Below are 18,564 nucleotides of genomic sequence, written 5' to 3' on the forward strand. Positions count from 1 at the left end.
AGCAACAGCAATTATATATATCTATAGTGACTACTGGGACCCAGTTGGCCATATGCACCAACATAAAATGGAATTTTGTGTGTGTGCGTGTGTGTGTATGCATGCACGCACATACGTGCTCACGTGTGGATTTTTTGAAGCCTCAATTGTTATTTTTGTGGTTCTTCTATCTCCTACTTCACTGTCAGGCCTTCCTGATAAACTGCTGCCAGCAAACAAGGCAACACTGCATATTTGTAGAGAAGGTTTCAGAGCAAAGGCCTAAGCGCTACTCATTGTGTGTGTTTCTGAGTGAGTGTGGGGGTGTGTGTTGGGGTGGTCAAGAGAGAAGGGAGGCCAGGGTTTGAACTGAATGATGCAGTAGGAATGACATGGCTTCTCAGAACTACTGGCTGCACTGCCACTGGCTGAATCTTCCCAAGCGACAATAGGAAGTTACAGGTCTTCCTGAAACCTCTCGGCAGTGTCAAGGAGGAGAAAGTGCCCTCCCAGAGGAGAACGGGGATCAAGTTTGGTCATGGGTATTGGCTTAATAATTGTTAAGTTGTTCTCACATTTTAGACTCCAAAAGCAACACATATAATTATGTGACATTTACAAAATACAGAAATGCAAAAGTTTAAGTTATGCTCCCTCCACCCAGGTAAAATATTACTCTGAACTATGATAATAAATGTTTCTAAATCAAATCCTTCATTTCTTCCTCTGTGGTCTCTTATTTTCCTCTCTTTTACTTACTCAGGGCACTTACAAAAGTCATTTTAAGCCATATATAATATTCTATTTTAGGAATGTGCCATGACTTATTTAACCCACCTCCAACAAAGAGTTATTATAAAAAATGCTGTGATGAACTTTTTTTAGGTCATTAAAAAAAGTGATCTTTGGATAAGTACAGCCTAAGTGAAGTTCAGGAAAAGCAAACTTGGGAACTTCCAAAAGGCTATGTCTCTGAAAGAGTTCTGCCACATTTAATCATTTACCAAATTTGGCTATGGCCAGTAACCCAGGAATTAAGTCAGCTCAAAGCTCTTGGACACAAGGGTTCCATGCATGGTCCTCTAAAAAGACTAAGTCATGGAAACCAAACTGAGACAGCTGCCACCATTCAACAAACTGTGTGTGTGGGGTGGGGGGGGGTAATATGTAAGTAAGGGGACTCTAATAAAAATGTTAGTTTCCAGTATACCAACATAACTTGCTGATTATTAACACCATCAAGAACAGGCGCATGCCCCCCCCCAAAAAAAGGGCCTCTTTCAATAGAAAATTAGCAATAAATAATTAAAGACTAACTACAGAAAGTTAGACTGAATGAAACTCAAACATCCCAGACAAAATGCCACCTGAGGACCAGTTACCTTATTTTAGTAGACTGACACAGGTGGAGAGAGTTCAGCATATAAAACATGCTCAGAACAGAGATTACAAATCAAGTGACTTTTCAGTCCCATTAAGGAGAAACTGCTTATGATTTAGTACCAAGCTACAAAATCTGAAGTTTCAAAGACAGTAATTTCATGAAAACAAATACTATTTTACTGAGATTTTAGAGAAAAAAATGTTAGAGGACCTTCACTTCAGCTACACAATTAAATAAGTCAGTATTTTTTAGAGATAAAGCGGGGGGAAATGTGTAAAAGATAAATCAATATTTTCACATTTAACTAGATGTTAAAAGTATTTTTTGTTTTGAAAGCAAGATTCTCATATATACATAGAGATACGGGATTTTATATATATATGAGATACATATATCCCTTTAAAAAATCCGTGCTTTCTCCCAAACTGAATGAGAATTAAAAGACATCTCTTTTCTTGGCCCCATCCATCACAAACCAGAACTTACTGATTAAATGTAAACATAAAATAACACACTTCCAAGTTAATATAGCTCAACATTTTTTACAACTGCCATTTTCTGAACATCAATTCTGTTCCCAAAACTTTACTACTTACCTTTAATACTTTCAAATGTCACATCACAAAAAGAGAAACTGGCCTGAAATCACAATTTAGCAAGTGTTGAAACCAGGACCCCAGATCTATCTCCCAAACACCACACCTTCTTATATACTGTGGCCACTAGACCAGATGGAAAGCTGATTCCAGAAAGCAGAGATAGCAAGAACTAGCAAGCAACATAGAGAATGTCCATGAGAACAGGCACTGGAGCCAGGCTGTATAAAATGGAATGCTGGTTGCCCCACTCAGCAACTTGACCCATGGCAGTTACTTTTCCTCTTTCTACCTCTGTTTCCCCATCTGCAAAACAGGTATAAAACGAACACCTACCACCTAAAATTATTATGAGAACGGAGTTAAAATTCACATAAGATGTGTGAGTTTTATATCAAATCTGACCATTTTTGGCTGATTTTGGACCTCAAATTGAAGATATCTGGGAAGAGTAGGATAAAATAGGCAGAAAAGCTACATGGACCACTTCAAAGGCCTAGAAATATCATCTAGAAGCTTCACACCTTCATAAGGAATAAGAGACCAGTTACAAAGACTGAGAATATCCAGGAGGACATAGTTTCTCAAGCTAGCTCCATCCTGCCCATACGGGCCGTTTAGGTTAGATTACACTGGCCTCCACTAGATACAAAGCGAACAATTCCAGAACTTTACCCAACAATTCCAGAACTTTGCCAAGTACTCTTCTTGCAACACAGCAGGACATATAGCACTCAGGCATGGCTATTTATGCCCCTATATACAAAATAAGACAAAGCATAATGTGGATTTATTTCTCTAAGTAGTAAATGGTGTAAATGAGTATTTCCGGAATTTATATACATGATGATACTTCCACCGTTTTATAGAAAAGAGAGATGGCCACAGGAAAAATCAGGCAAGCACAGGCATAGGACCCAAATTAAGAGCAGCAGAAAATTAAAAACAGTAAGACTTTTCATATAGGAAAAAACAAAATTGGGTAAGGAAAAAAATCATTTGCAGGACTACATCTGAATGGTGCTTAATAAAACATGACAGCTATATTTCCTTATTCTTTGAATTAGAAAGTTTATTTAGGAATTAATCAGTCAACCTATTTCCTTAATTTTAGCAGAATGAAATCATAACGTTATACCAATGACTGGAAAGTGTCAGAACCTAAAGCATCTTATACTTTAGTGTTTTATAAGACCAAGTGCTTAAGGTCAATTCATAAAAGTAAAATGAGTGGGGTATGTATAGGAGTCCGGTTTTGGACAGTCTCCCATTCTTTTGACCTATAATTTAGCACCTTGAATACCATTTACACTGCAAAGAAAGGAAAAGATGCAATGTGATTCAGCTTTTCTTTCACGACCCCATTCCTATCACCCCAGTGCACAACCTGAAGCACACCTGTATTAATTATTCCAGCAGGTTCCCAGTCAGTCTTCCTGTTACCATTCTTGTCCTACCTTGGATCCATCCGGGACCACAGTGTCAGTGTGCCAATATCTAAAACACTTTCTTCATGTCATTTCTTTGCTTAAAAATTTTAAGGCTTATATGATAAAATCCAAATTCTTTTTATCATATCACATTAGAGATGCTTCACAATGAACCGCAAACCTGCTTTTCATTTACCATAAAGAATTCCCAAATAAAAGTAATAAAACTGAGCACTCAAAGTATTTCCATATTGTCTTAAGTACTTAAGAGGGATTAACTCACAACTTCTTTATGATGTAAACACTATTATCCCCATTACTTAGAGGAAAAAACTGCATACAGTGAAATAAACTGCCTGTGTATGAGCTCACACGAACAAACAACGGGCCAAGAGTCAAATCAGTGGGTCAGATTCCAGGGTCCCACGGGCAATCACTACACAATGCTTGTTCCTTCAGTCCCACTCCACTGTCCCCAAGCGTGTATTCTCTTTGCTCTCTGTTCCACGGGCATATTATCAGCTATTCTTTATTCCATTTATCTTTATGTAGGACTATGACCACATCACACCTAAGTGGCATGGTAGAGTCTTATAGACCTTATGTATAATTCTGCCCCTAGCACAAGGCTCTCCGTGCCTGACCAATGAAAACTGTTTGAAACCGTAACTCCTCTCTGCAGGCTCAAACAAGGATACATTTCTGTCTTGTACTCTACCAGTTTCTTACATTTACATGTGAAAGAGTTTCGTGGCATGGAAGTTTCCTCTAAAAGATATAATGCTCAAGAGTCCTTCCACTCCTATCTTCCTGACTGGAGGCAGATACAGGTAGATGCTGAATATGGAACCGCTCATTAAACATTTCACCCAGGCCAATGAAGTTTCCATTTCCCTGTTCCCAATCATTAATGCTTACAAGTCCTGATATGAAAGAGTGCACTTGGATCTTTGGTATATAAACTCTGAGTCTGTCACTAAAATTGAAGCTAAATCACTTGCTTTCTACCTTGCATAACAAAATCTATCTTACACTTAACAGCCTCAAGCTTTACAGACGATTTTCCCTCAAGGAGACACCCTCCAAAAGACCATGGGTTTGTTGCTTTTTAAGATCAAGTGCAAATGCTATCAGCTGAATGTCATACAGCACTTTGCTGAAGGTTTTTTTGGAAATAGCTGATGAGAAAACAGAACAGATTGTCAGTGACTGAACTATTTCCAGTAGCTTTCTCTTTACTCCCCTAGCTCTGTCAACCCAGAAACGTGCCAAGAGACCCTCAAAGCATGTGTTGACTCTTACAATTCTCTGGAGTATAGTGAAGTCAGTCCTAATAGCTGCCCCAATTCATTATTACTGGAGCGAGTAAGTTAAAATAAACTAATGCAATTAAAAGAGAAATATCTGATTCTCTCAAATGCTAAAGAAAGAAGCCACACCAGAAGAAGGCACACAACAGAGAATGAAAATGGCAAAACAAAAAGTTCTACAAAGGACCCAGTATTTATAAATGGATCCTGCAGAGTTGGGTTTCAACCTTTCTCTTTATTGAGACAAGAAAAATATGCTCAAACATTTTGAGACGTTGTTGTTTAATTTGACATTTTCTCTTTTCTGTTCCTAGCTCTATGCATCATTTTCTCTCCACTCTGGTCCAGTCTCCATAGAGCAGGACACAATTCCTTTTTCAGTTCACATCTGTTATTTCCCAGCTGTGTGTAGATACTGCACAGTGACTTAAACTTCTTGGAGTGTAGGCCTTGAATACAGCTGCCCTACCCCAGACACCCAGACAACAGCTGCAGTGGCGGCACACTGTCCCTCTAAGCCAGCACCCACACCTGTCTCGGGGGAATGTACCAGGCAGAGGTCTGGAAAAAAGGCAGCAAAGGCATTGAAGCTGTCCTTGTTATGATCTCGGTACACCACAACAAATTCACTAGTATTCAAGTGTGATAATCACAGTAAGTGCCAGACTTACCTCCATGAAAGGAGCTGGCTACAGAGTAACAGGCTTGGATTTGAGTCAGAAGCATGGTAATTCCTGGCTGAAATCATACAGCCTAGCACTCCTTAAAGGTAAACATTAGGCTTCTCAATGTAGTTTGCTTCTTTGCCTTATAATAAGCAATTAAATAGGAGATATTTGATTTCTGCTTTCATCGCTGTGCCTGGGTAAAAGCAAAAGACTAATTTTTTGTTGTTGTTTTTCTCTGAAACTAGAAAACAAGAGCAAGCATTAAGCAGGATGGATTAAAACCACATGACCCCACTTCACATCCATGAGAATGGCACATATGGAAAGGATTCCAATGTGCTGAGGAGGATGTAAAGAAAGAGGAGCCCTATTACCTTGCTGGCGGGAATGTAAATGGGTACAGCTATTAGGGAAAGCAATTTAGATTCATCTTAAAAAACAAAACCTGGAAATCCTGTATGACCCAGCAATCCCGCTCTTGAGCATCAAGCCAAAGAATATCAAACCATCAACACACAAAAAAAACTATATGCTCTACAGTGTTTACTGCAGCACTATTTAAAATAGCCTGGCCATGGGAGTAAGCCTAAGTGTCCAGATGACAGATCACTGACAACTGGATCAAGAACACTATGGAGCCATATGGAAAGATGAAATGCAGTCACTTAGAGCAAAATGGAGAAATTATGTGTAGTAAAACAAGTCAGAATGGCAAAAGCGTATAGTGACCAATTTGACTCAATAAAATACTTATAAAAACTAGTAGATGTTAATAAACACAATGAGGGCTCTTAAGTTAAGAGGGAGGCAGCAAGGTATTAGAGAATGGTAGTGATGAAAAACAGAAAATGGTATCCAGCAGGTGCTAAAAAATAGGAAAAGAACATATATTTAACCATGTAGTTACCATATCCAATGTACATAATTCCTTGTGTAGCTCTATATTGCTATGCTGAATCATTTTTGTCTTAAGACCTGCTTTTAATATTTTCTGTAATGCCACAAATTAACCATAAAGAAATTAATCTCAGACAATATCCTCCAGATTAAGTTGCTATACAAACCTTATATAAAAGGTAGAAAGTTAACCCCAGGAAGCAACTTTTTCTCCACAGTTACGGGCAAAATCATAGTTTAAAAAACAGGGTAATCAGAGCTATTTCCAGGCAACATTGGTGGGGGTAGGGGAGTGGGAGGAGAAGAAAATTAAGCAGAATGATGAAAGAACTTAGGTGGAGTCATCAATGATAAAACAATGTGATTTGTTGGTTTGTGGTGTTGTTTTGTTTTTTAAAGATTTTTTTATCTTTTTTATCTTTTTTAAATCTTTTTTAAAGATTTATTTATTTATTCATTCATTCATTCAAGCACTGGGTACAGTCAGAAGTGCAGGAAGGTAAGAGAATTCACCAGAGCAGGGAACAGAACAGGCAGACCGATAAAATACACTGCTGAGGGGAGCAGCAGGCGCGGCAGGAGAGGTCTGCGCGCCATGTGGGACCCTCGTCCGGCAGCCAGGGATCCAACCAGCTCTGCAGAGGCTGCAGGCAGCTTCGCAGCACAGCGCTCAACCGCTGTGCCACCGGGGAGGCCCTTGTTGGTTTGTTTTAATCAAGCTCTATAGTCAGTTTCTCTAAACTTCTGTTTATTCCATCTTCAACATCCTCAAGTAAAAATGGAGATTTTTTTTTTTGTTCATTTTCTCTTTAGACAATAAATTTTCCTTAATCCATTACATCACTTATTTTGGGAAAAAATACTTTAGGGAGAGAAGGAAAGATGCCTTTGCTTGAAATTAATCACTGCCTGCCCCTCCTTCACCAAGTACTTTGGGAAAATTAGAAATGACTCTGCTTCTGGCAAAAAAAAAAAAAAAAAACAAAAAACCTTTTTGCTATAGGTTCTCAAGGAGGAGACTATCAGATAATCATTTGATTTAAAAATAGCAGAGCTGGAAGGTGAAAGTGTTCTGGGGTCTTCTTGTGGATTCCAGTGTTTTAGTATCACTTCCCAAGCAATGAGAATTTAACTAGTCAGACACATCAGCAGCTTCCACTCCTCTACAGAGTGGAAGACCTTTGCACTCATCTGTGTCGTTCTGTTCCCTTATTCTACTCATATTAAACCTGCACAGTTCAAGTGTGAGGATTCCAAGCACATGATACTCAGTATAAAAACAAAAAACACAGAACTGATGATTCTGGATGCAGATAAAGCACAACTGCGGCTATGGTCTGTGGGCCTGGGCACGTCCACTGTGGGTGATCCTATAAGTCCTTTAGCCCATGGTTTATTATTTCAGTCAGTGTTCCATAAAGAACACATTGAAAAGTCTCTTTTCTTCTCTACCATATTCTCTTTCTCTTTAAATAAAGAAAGAGCACATTAAAATAACAGATCAATGCCACTGTATGCCTACTACGAAACAGGAAACACAATAGCAGGGAAATTCATGCTATGGTTTCCACAGCAACTGCTCCACAGCCCAACTTGTTATATTAACCATTCCTTTCCAAAATGTTTTAAAAAGATTCCAGAAAAGATAGAAGAGGGGGGAAGGAAAATCAAGTCACAGTCCTGGAGGAGGGATAAGGCATGTCCTCATTTTTTTATCTACTTTAATTCTCCCCATACAAAATACTGTTTAAGTACATATTGCACCATTAACATTTTTACAACTAATTATCTAACAAACAATAGCTAACTGAAAATATCTGATAATTCTTTTGATTGGGGGCAGAAGAGATGTTGGCCAGGAAAAAACAATTTTTTAGAACACAAATGTTCTTTCTTAACAAAGCATACTCTTAACAAAAGATAAAAGGTTATTTTGAGTAATCCATTCAGATCAGCAATTACAAGGCTCCAGGCAATGAAACAGAAGTATATTCTTTTTCTGTGAATTGGCTATTTCAAAGAAACCAACCTATTCTGAATATTCATTCCCAAAATGGGGGGAAGGGGGTGACAAGAAGGTAACTGTGCAGCATCCCCCCTCAAGAAGGGCACCAAAACCCCCAACACAGTACAAGGGATATTCTGAATAAAATGCCTATTCATCAAACTACAAGAATGAGTTTTTAGGATTTCACAGTGAATCAGGATTCCTCTGTGAAGTTGCCCACATCAAATATATTATATTGCTCAGTGAAGCCCTTTGGGCATACTCCCCAGTCTGTTGCCTGATTTAAGACATGTGGATACTGTTCCTCCTTTCTATTTGGATTCCATTCCAGCAATATATTTGCACATGTTCCTGTAGCAGATTACACATAAGGTGCAGGAACCAGGGTAGGTATCTATCCTCCAAAAATCAGGACTCTGTGATCTGATTGCAGACTGCTGCTTCTGATCACAGGGGCCTGTAGTCATTGTCGTACATAATTCCATTCCTTGTAAATAAGCCCTTCCCTCTCTGGCTAACAGGGGACTTAACGGGCCAACAGTCTTTCCCCTTTTCGTGCTCCCCCTCCACTGAACTTTTCACTTTTTCTTCTTAGAGACTCAGACATTAAAAATAAGAATTTTTTAACTGCATATATAGGAAAAATTAGAAAATAAAAAATTGGTAAAGCACATGCCTAGGGAAAGGATCTAAAAAAAATAACAACTCAGGCTAATCCTTGGCACAGAAACAACTTATACAAATAAAAACTAGTAGTAATAAAGAAAAACAATAGCAAAAACAGCAAACCTTGGGAAAGGCAAAAAAATCTTATTTTCAGAAATACCACATCATTAGATTCAAATGTCCAGCATCCTCCCAACCCCCGCCGCCAAAAAAAAAAAAAAAGAAAGAAAGAAATCACAAGGCATAGAAAAAAAAGCATGGTCTATTCAGAGGGGCAAAAATCCACACAAACCCTTCTGGAAGAGACTTAATGGCAGATATACTAGATAAAGACTTTAAAACAACTATTTTAAAGATGTAAGGAAGACACTGAGAAAGCCAAGAAAAATATGTATTTACAAAATGGAAATATCACTAAAGAGACAAAACCTAAAAAGAAATTCTAGAACTGAAATACATAATACCTGAAATGAAAAATTCATTATAAATATTCGAAGAAAGATTTCATCAAGGAGAAGAATCAATGAACTAGAAGATAGAACAATGTAAACTATCAAGAATGAAAAAAAAAAAAAGACAATAGAAAAGCAAACAGATCCTAAGGAACCTTTGGGACACCATTAAGCAAGCTAACATATGTATCATGACAGTCCCAAAAGAAAAAGAGGCAACAAGAATATGTGAAGAAATAATGTCTGAAAACTTCTCAAGTTTTGAATTAATTTTTGTGTGTGGTATGAGACAGTGATATAGCTTCATTCTTTTGCATGTGGCTGTCCAGTTTTCCCAGCACCACTTATTGAAAAGGCTTTCCTTGCTCCAGTGTTGACAAGAAAGTGGAAAGAAGGTAACCTTTATACAGAGAATTTGGAAACCTACTGATAGAAATATAAAATGGTACAAGCATTTTATGGCAGGCAGAGTTCCTCAAAAAATTAAAAATAGAATTACCATATGATTCTGCAATTCTACTCCTGCGCACCTCCCCCATCCCCCCCCCCAAAAAATCTGAAAACAGGGCTTCAAAAAGATACTTACATACCATGTTCATGGCTCAATTATTCACAATACCTAAAACATGGAAACAACTCAAGTGTCTATCAACAGATGAAAGGATAAGCAAAATGTGGTATGTACCTATAATGGAATATTACTTAGTATAAAAAGGGAAGGAAATTCTGTAATATGCTACAAAATATAGATGACCCCTAAAGACATTGTGTTTAGTGAAATAAACCAACTACAAAATGACAACTGTATGAATTCCACTTACATGAGGTACTTAGTCAAATCAAAGACAGAAAGCATAATGGTAGTTGCCCAGAGGCTGGGAGGAGGGAAGGATGGGGCTTATTATTTAGTATGTGTAGAATTTCAGCTTTACAAGATGAAGAGTTATGACAGCTGCCTAACAACAGGAATGTATTTAATACCACTGAATTGTACACTTTAAAAATGGGTCTGACAGTAACTACATTATATCTATTTCACCATAATAAAAATAACTTCTTAAAGTTCTCGTAGTTTACAGTAGTACATTTAATTTTCATAAGATGTAGAATCACAATTTTTAAGAGTCCTACTCTGGTTCTGTCATTTTATAGAGAGCCCTGTGGTCAGGAAGGTCTTTCAAAATTGAGGGGAAATTAGAAATGAGACTTATCCTAAAAACAACACAAACAAAAATGCTGTACTAAAATTTATAAAAAGTTATGGTCACTTCACATATTAACTAAGATCTATGTAAGAACAGACCAAGAACAGTCCATTACTTAGAACCAAGTGTAGTCTCAGCAGCATGCAGCAAAGTGATTTATATATTTTAAGACTTGATTCTTAAACCAGTCAACTTTAAAGGACCTCTCTCCCAATGATTTTTGTTAAGCAAATGTGAGCTCTTCAAATCTGCAATCTCATGAATGCTTGCGTTTAAACTACTTACATCACAGGCTCTGGGGGATCCGTCTGGGATTCCAGGTCTTCCTCACCTGCTTTGTTTTCGGAGGACACAGTTTTCAGTCAGACACCTGGTACTTTCCTGCCCCTTTCCTTTCCTTTCTTCTACCCACTTCCCCCCACACCCTCCCACCCCCCAGAGTATGCCCTTTGTGACACCTCTTGAAATCCTGACTCATAATCCTAACTCACTTCAAACTCTGGTCCTAATCCCAATGACTTTAAAAGCCTTCTCAGGACCATCTCTCCCCGAAGTGAGACATGGCCTCCTCGTCTTTGCTGAGTCCAGGGGACATATCAACTGTAACATTTCTAATATTCACTTTCTTAAAGCATTTAGCTCCATATGAATTTCAGGTTTGCTGAGGACAGGGATCCTTGTCTCAGGCCACTATGCATCCTCACAACACCTGCAACACCATCCCCTGATCATTATATTCATAATTTCAAGGGAAATGCCTTTTTTCCATTATCAAAAAACTCAAAATTTCTTTCAAATTAGTTACTAAAACACCACAAAGTTAAAAATAATAGGTTTTGTCTATCAAAAACTACAATTAATTATGAAATGGATATTTTCCACTATATTTACAATAAGAAAAGAGTCCTTATCTTGAAAGTTGGGTATTTTCTTCTAGGCTTATTTATGTTTTCTAAATTTCCTGGAATAAAGAGTTACTTTGAAAACTCTAAAGGAACTTATAATAAATGTTATAGGAATGTAGAGAAGGCTGAGATTCATGTGACTGGGAACAATAAGGTAGGAGTGGTGAAAAGTGTAGGCGCACCAGTTAGACCATGAAGAACTGGAAGCTAAAAAAAGAGCTAGGTGGTGAGGAGAAGAGAAGAAAGAGGAAGTGTGGAAGAGAAGGAAGGAAGCAGGAAGGACACAGAAGAGTGGGGCAACTACCCAGGGACATTTATTATTATTTCCATTTTAAGAAGGAGAAAACCAAAAGCCAGGGACTTTAGTTTTAAGTTCCTTGTCAAACTCATGCATCTAGTAAGTGACACAATCTGTGCTCTTTCCACTCTCCTGGTAATTTTTCAACTGAGTTCTATGTTACCCAAGGGATCCAAGGACACTTGGGTGTCAGGCCCCAGCCCTGAGCAAGAAGTCTCTGGGTTCCCATTTGGTATCAATCAATCTGAGTTGCTCCACTTCAATTCATTTTATGTATTTTGACCACCCGTACAAGAAGTCATATAAAAAGAAAAATAGAAGTTCCAGTACTTCAGAAGAACAAACAATGGTTTGAAAACAATTATCTTATGCCACACAGTCAACTACAAAGGCCCTAAGGGAGCTGAAATATATTTGGTAAGTATGGTGGACTGCAGAACACGAGGAAGAGACCAGCCCTGGCCATGTGCTAAGAAGCACAGAGAAGCACAGAGAAATGAGAGGGGCCTACAAAGTTCCCAAGGTTCAGAAGTAAGGCAAAAATAAGGAGTCTTGGGGTCTAGGAGTTAAGTCTCAGTGCTAGTTCCACTGCAGCCTGAGTTCAATCCCCGGCCAGTGAGGTTGCACACATGGCGCAGCAGACCTCTCCTGCCTCGCCCACTGCTCCCCTCAGCAGTGTATTTCAGTAGATCCGCCTGTTCTGCTCCCCACTCTATCTCTGGTGAATCCTCTGATGCCCCTGCACCTCTGGCCTACGCCCCAGTTCTTCTATGCAAAAATAAATTTAAAAAAATAAATTTTTAAAAAAGGAATCCTTTTATTAATTGATCACTGCCAGTCTTGCTGCACAACAAAACCAAATGTGCAGTCATTCTCAAGGCAACCAGCATTTACATAAAAGCTTTAGAAAATATGTTCCTTTTATTAGGGCTAGCTTGATATAAAAAATGTCAAGTACCAAAACAAATGCAACAGATGTGGAATTCTATTTTAAAACTGCCTGGATATGTGCAAATCTTGTAGAAGAATATAGGTTTTCTTAGTATCCCTACCCCTGGGATATGGATGCTGTCTGCTGGCTCCTCTGCAAGGTTTTCTGGGTGTTTTTCCATCCTAGGTTTGTCTTCTCCTAAGAAAGTATTGAACAGCAGCAAAAAGAGAATTTCAACAGTCAAAATCAATTGACAAGTTTGTATCTATAGTCAACTGTAAGATAAAGCAAGGCCAAATTATGCTATCATGTTGATTTAATTTATATTCTATCTCGTATACAAACATAATCTGAAAGAACTCACAGCTGCAAGTGTAATTTTTAAAAGCAAACTAGTGAGTGTTAGGTATGAGATCATCCTCTTCTAAATGTTGAGATTATTTATTACTAAAGTCTGTTTAGAGGAGAGCAGTCAGATAAACAAGATAAACAAGAAGTAATTCATTTTGTGAAATTTTTTTCAGGCACGTGACTGGTATCAGATGATGCCTTTAGAGAAGGCAAAAATTACACCTTTTCACTGCACACACAGGTTTTCTGAGCCTTGCATTTAATAGTTCTATGGACATCAGATATAAAATTGCTTTTGAGTTTGTGCTGCTTTGCTGTTCAAAGTCACAATTCCCTAGCTCTTAATTTGTTCATAAATAAAATCAGGAGGTTGAAATCATTCTGTATAGCTTGGCAAACACTGTTGAGCACCCACACATGTGCCAGGTGCGATGGTTAACGCTGGGAATTCAAAGATGAAACAGACACAGTGGCTGCCCTTCAGAAGTCTGTTAAATTTAGTAGGAATAAAATATATTTAAACATATCACTTCCATATGACTTAACACAGATCAGGGTACTACGGAAACAGAAAAGAGTCCAAGGTATACAAAATAAAGCCCTATCCTAATTACAAAGAATTCAAAATGTAACTCATGAGTTCAATAAATACCCTATGTATACACAATCAATACCTAGAAATGTATACAGACACTAAATCAGCTAACAAAAAAGTAAAATAACTATATAAACTATAAACCTCAGGAATTGAGAACATACATGATCAGTTAAGTGATTCTGCCACCATAAGTGGTTTATCAAAAACAAGATCTACATGAGTTTCTCTCTCTCTCTCTCTCTTTTTTTTTCTCTCTCTCTCTCTCTCACGCGCGCACACACACACACACACACATTACTAGAGTTAAATTAGTCACCCATCCCAGAAACCCCAATGCCCCATGTCAGGAGCAGAGGCCTGGGGCAATGGCGGGCCATAGTTGGTTCCATACAGGGGTGCATAATACCCATTAAGTCCCACTCCAAGTACTGGGCCCACAAAAGCAAAAAAAAAGGAGAAAGAAAATGGAGCAAACAAACAAAATAAGACCTCAGGGGAATGACATGCCACAGAAAGAAAACAAATATACAGAAGTCAATCACAAAGACATGGGAATCTTTCCCTCTTATCAGATACAAAGTTCGAAATGGCCATGATAAATTCAAAGAAATGACAGAAAACACGGAAAAGTTGATCAAAGATCTTTAAGAAAACTCATAAAACAAATGAGTGTCCTAAAAAACAAAATTAAGGAATAGAAGCTCAAAGCTGACATACTAAATAACAAAACAACAGATGCAAAAAAGTAAAAAGAACAAAAGAGATGAAAAATTCTGGAGGAAGCTATGAAAAAAGAATAGATCAAATGGAAGATTTAATCAATGACCTTGTAGATGTGAATGCATAAATAAAACAGGTGGGAATAAAGAGAGATGAAGAAACATTTTGAGAAATATCCAACTACACAAGAAAAGGCAATAGAAGAATAATAGAGTGAAGAGAGAGGGAGGAGGGAGAAGGTGACAGGAACTTTTTTAAAATAACAGCAGAAAACATTCCAAGCCTGGAGAAGGAAATAAACAAAAAAGTTCAGGATACCTAAACAAAATGAGACATACACCAACATACATAGTAGTGAAAGTTCCAAGAGTTCAAGACAAAGAAAAGTTACTGAAGCTGGGTAGGGGGAAGAAGCATAGAACCTATAAAGGAGACAAATATCCAGCAAACAAAAACTAGAATAACCTTCCTACTACAGCAGCCATCTTCTTCAGTCTGTAGACTCCTTCTGACTTCAGTCCAAGTCTGACCTAAGGTCATGTTGCACACCAGTTTCTCCAAGGTCTCCCTTGACTCTGGCCATGAGAAACTTCTCTCACTAAGAAAGCAAGCCTACTGCTGTTACAACCAGCCATTAGAAGCAGGCCTTTAGACTAGTGTCTATATGTCTTTAAGACTGACATTTCTAAGTCTCAATTTTTATACTTATGAAAGAAGTGTAATTATACCACCTCCTTAGTTAATTCATGGTGAGAATCAAAATGGGCAAGATATGGGACAGCAGTCCAAAAACATACTATAGTTCCGAGGTAGGAGTCAGTTTCCCTCAATACTTTCTAGGTTCCATCTCCCCCAACACTTCCCTCTGCTCTGTTAGTCTCATCTCGTCAATGATCTAAAGGCTTTTGTAGGGAGCTACTAAGTTACTAAAACTAAATAAAAGAACCAAAAAGCCCTCCTAACTTTTCTCAATACACACACAGCCAACTGTAGAATAAGAAGGAACAAGAGGGCCTCCCCTGGTGGCGGAGCGGTTGATCGCTGGGTTGTGAAGCTGCCCGCAGCCTCTGCAGTACCGGTTTGATGCCCGGCCACCGGGCGAGGGTCCCACAAGGTGCTGCAGACCTCTCCTGGTGCCCGCTGCTCCCCTCAGCAGTGTACTTCTTCGTCAGTCTGCCTGTTCTGCTCCCTGCTCTGGCTCTAGTGAATTCGCTCAACCTCCAATGCTTCTGACTGTACCCAGTGCTTGTATAAATAAATAAATAAATCTTTAAAAAAAAAAAAAAAAAAAAGAAGCAACAAGAGATGATCCAGGTAATCCTGTATAAGGAGTTACCCATAAAAAATACATTAATGCCAGGTAAAATTTATTCTTTTATATTGTAAACTATTGACGATCACATTTTTTATCACACTCACAGAAGGCAACATCTAGGGTCGCCTTTCAACCCCTGAATTCTTTGGAAGAGCATTTATTTTGGTCAAGCCACAGAGAATCCATTTACCAAAAAAAGGGGGGAAAGGAAAGCAACTTCTCCCACTTACAATAAGGACAAGTTCAGAAGCCAAGCAGATGACCATTTTGAAAATCTAAATATGACAACAGTCACCTCCAGGTATATCAAGGCTAGGATAGTATACAGAAAAAAAAAAAAATATCTTTCAACCCTTTAAAGTAACAGCTCTAGTACTCAAGAACTTTTGGTCATCAAAATTTAAATACACAAAAAAGAAAGCATTCAAGTACAGAAATCAGGTCTTAATGTAGACAGGGATCCAGATTGAACTCAGGGAACTGGGTCATGATCATGGTTTTGGCACTAACTGATGTGGAACAAGGAGCTACTCAGCCTCTCCCCATCTCAGCTGCCTCAGCTGACACTCGTGTCTATTACACTCGGTGTCTATTACATTCAGCAGAGGTCAACCAGTGGCCCCCACTTCATGAGCATCTGTATACAAAGTGAAGTCTTCATGAGTTCAAAGTTCACCCACAGAAACTCCAGTGAGGTAAACACTCAAATGTCAGATATGCATATTTTACAGTTACCTTGTTAACCTCAGAAAAACATTCCACACCAAAGTTTTCAAGAAAGCACCATGTGGTGAACTATATACATCCAGTAAAGTAGTCTCTTTCACTTTAAGATCCTGCATAACAGGTAGCTACTTAATATAACTTCCTTTCAATACTAGTCCACAGGACATCATGCAGTAATTATATACTTATCAATGCCCTACTACCGTTGGTACAGTGTGACCAGCATGGGAATGAAGAGATAAGAGTCTGGACCAAAGAAGATAAAGTTATAAAGAATTAAAATATACGATGACAATATCTGTTGGATGTGTGTACTTAACTTTTACTATGTGCTGGTCCAAAGGTTCTCAAAATGTGATGCCTTAATAACTGGGGGTACCCAAGAAACTTTTAGAGGTCTGCAAGGTTGAAACTATTTGCATTGTAATACTAAGACATTTGCCTTTGTGTTGTGTTGACATGTGCAATATGGTGCAAATGGAATGGTGGGTAAAACTGTGACATCTTTGCACAGATCAAGGTAGTGACACTAGACTAGACCAGTGGTTATTGGTACACCTTTACCTCACACACTCATTGAAAAAAAGGTCAATTTCACATAAGAGTATCCTTGATGAAGTAAAACATTTTTAATTTTATTAAATCTCTATCCTTGAGTACAATTTTTTTAAATATTCTACTTGATGAAATTATTAGTATTTCTATTATCACCTTGAAGATAAGCACTCAGCATATGGCAATCACTTGAGTTAAAAGTTCATTTGCCACTTTTTCAAGGAATACCATTTTTAACTAAAAGAACAAAGAGCAGACTGGCCTATCCATTAATACCTTCAAAAACATTTAATGGAATAAGTCTGTAACTTCAAATATAAATTGCCAGTGATAAAATTCAAGCTTTCACCTAGAAGTTAGAACTTGGAAAAACTCATGTCTGCCACCATAATCTTAAAATCTCCCATAATTAAAGGACTTTCATGAGACCAGTGATGAAACAAGTACAATTTTTGATAGATCAATGATAGTCTGAAAGAAAGATAATGAAATTTGTCAACGTTTATAAGCTCTGCATAACTCAGCAAACAATTTTCAAAATGATCAAAACACAGCATTACAAAATCTTGCATGGGTAAAAGATCCATCTAAAGTATGAATTAGATCAATGAATTTTTTTTTTTTTTTTTTTTTTTTCAGTTTTTTTTTTTTCTTTTTTATTATATTAATTTTTTTATTTTTTACATCATTGTTAATTTTTAAGATCAATGAATTTTAATGTAACAGAATGGTTTTAGGTTCCACATAGTAACTAACCTTTAATAAACTATCTCTGATAAGTACTGGTATTGTGCAAAAGAATATACACATGATATAAAAAGGCTGTAAGTAATATGATGGGTAACATCATACTTCAATGTTGACAGTTTGAAAGCTTTTCTGAGGTCAAGAATACCCACTCATATTGCTACGATTCAACACACTACTACTAAAAGGCCTTGCTAGAGTAATCAAGCAAGAAAAAGAAATATAAAATAACAGAGTTGAAAAGTAACAAATGAAACTGCCTCTACTTATAGATGGCATAACTTTATATATAGAAAATCCTAGTTTCTACCAAAAAAAAAAAAAAAAAAACTCAGTTGACAAACAAAACAAAAAATAAAAACTGCAGCAGATAAAATTTACATTAACAGTGAATTATCTGAAAAGTAGCAAAAATAATTCAATTTACAACAGCACTGGAAAAAATAAAACATTCAGGAATAAATTTAACCAAGGAGGTAAAAGATCTCTATACTAACATTTACAAAACATTGATGAAAAGAATCTAAGATATAAATAAATAGAAAGGAAATCATGTGAACTGGAGGAATACAGGTAAAATATTCATACTATACAAAATCTTTATAGATTCTATGAATCTCTATTAAGAATCTAATGGCATTTTTCACAGAAATTGTATGGAAACAGAAAAGATCCAAACAGTGAATTCTGGGAAAGAAGAACAAAGCAAGAGATATCACACTTTCTGATTTCAGGTTATATTATAAAGCTCTAGTAACCAAAACAGTATGATACTGAGATAAAAACAGACACATAGACCAATGAAACAGAATCAAGAGATAAA

The 18,564-nt window shown here is 37.4% G+C and overlaps 1 protein-coding gene across 6 annotated transcripts in view; it reads right to left on the reverse strand.

Annotated features, from left to right (window-relative positions):
• Nucleotides 1–18,564, reverse strand: part of CCNY (cyclin Y) — a 205,585-nt gene that overhangs the window by 117,301 nt on the left and 69,720 nt on the right. The window contains exons 1-2 of one of the 6 annotated variants that reach the window (XM_054694993.1): nucleotides 2,484–2,604; nucleotides 1,960–2,002 (exon numbers count right to left, since the gene is read on the reverse strand). The exons of 3 other annotated variants lie outside the window; for them this stretch is intronic. In XM_054694993.1, coding sequence (XP_054550968.1) covers nucleotides 1,960–2,002; nucleotides 2,484–2,537 — 97 coding nt within the window. In that variant the 5' untranslated portion in view covers nucleotides 2,538–2,604. Of the gene's footprint in view, nucleotides 1–1,959; nucleotides 2,003–2,483; nucleotides 2,605–10,880; nucleotides 11,000–18,564 lie in introns of those variants that run through there. 2 more of the 6 variants (XM_037510437.2, XM_054694998.1) reach the window with 2 other exon arrangements.

Source organism: Talpa occidentalis, unplaced genomic scaffold (assembly GCF_014898055.3).
Source record: "Talpa occidentalis isolate TD23 unplaced genomic scaffold, MPIMG_talOcc4v2.1 talOcc4.14, whole genome shotgun sequence".
Classification (NCBI taxonomy): Eukaryota; Metazoa; Chordata; class Mammalia; order Eulipotyphla; family Talpidae; genus Talpa; species Talpa occidentalis.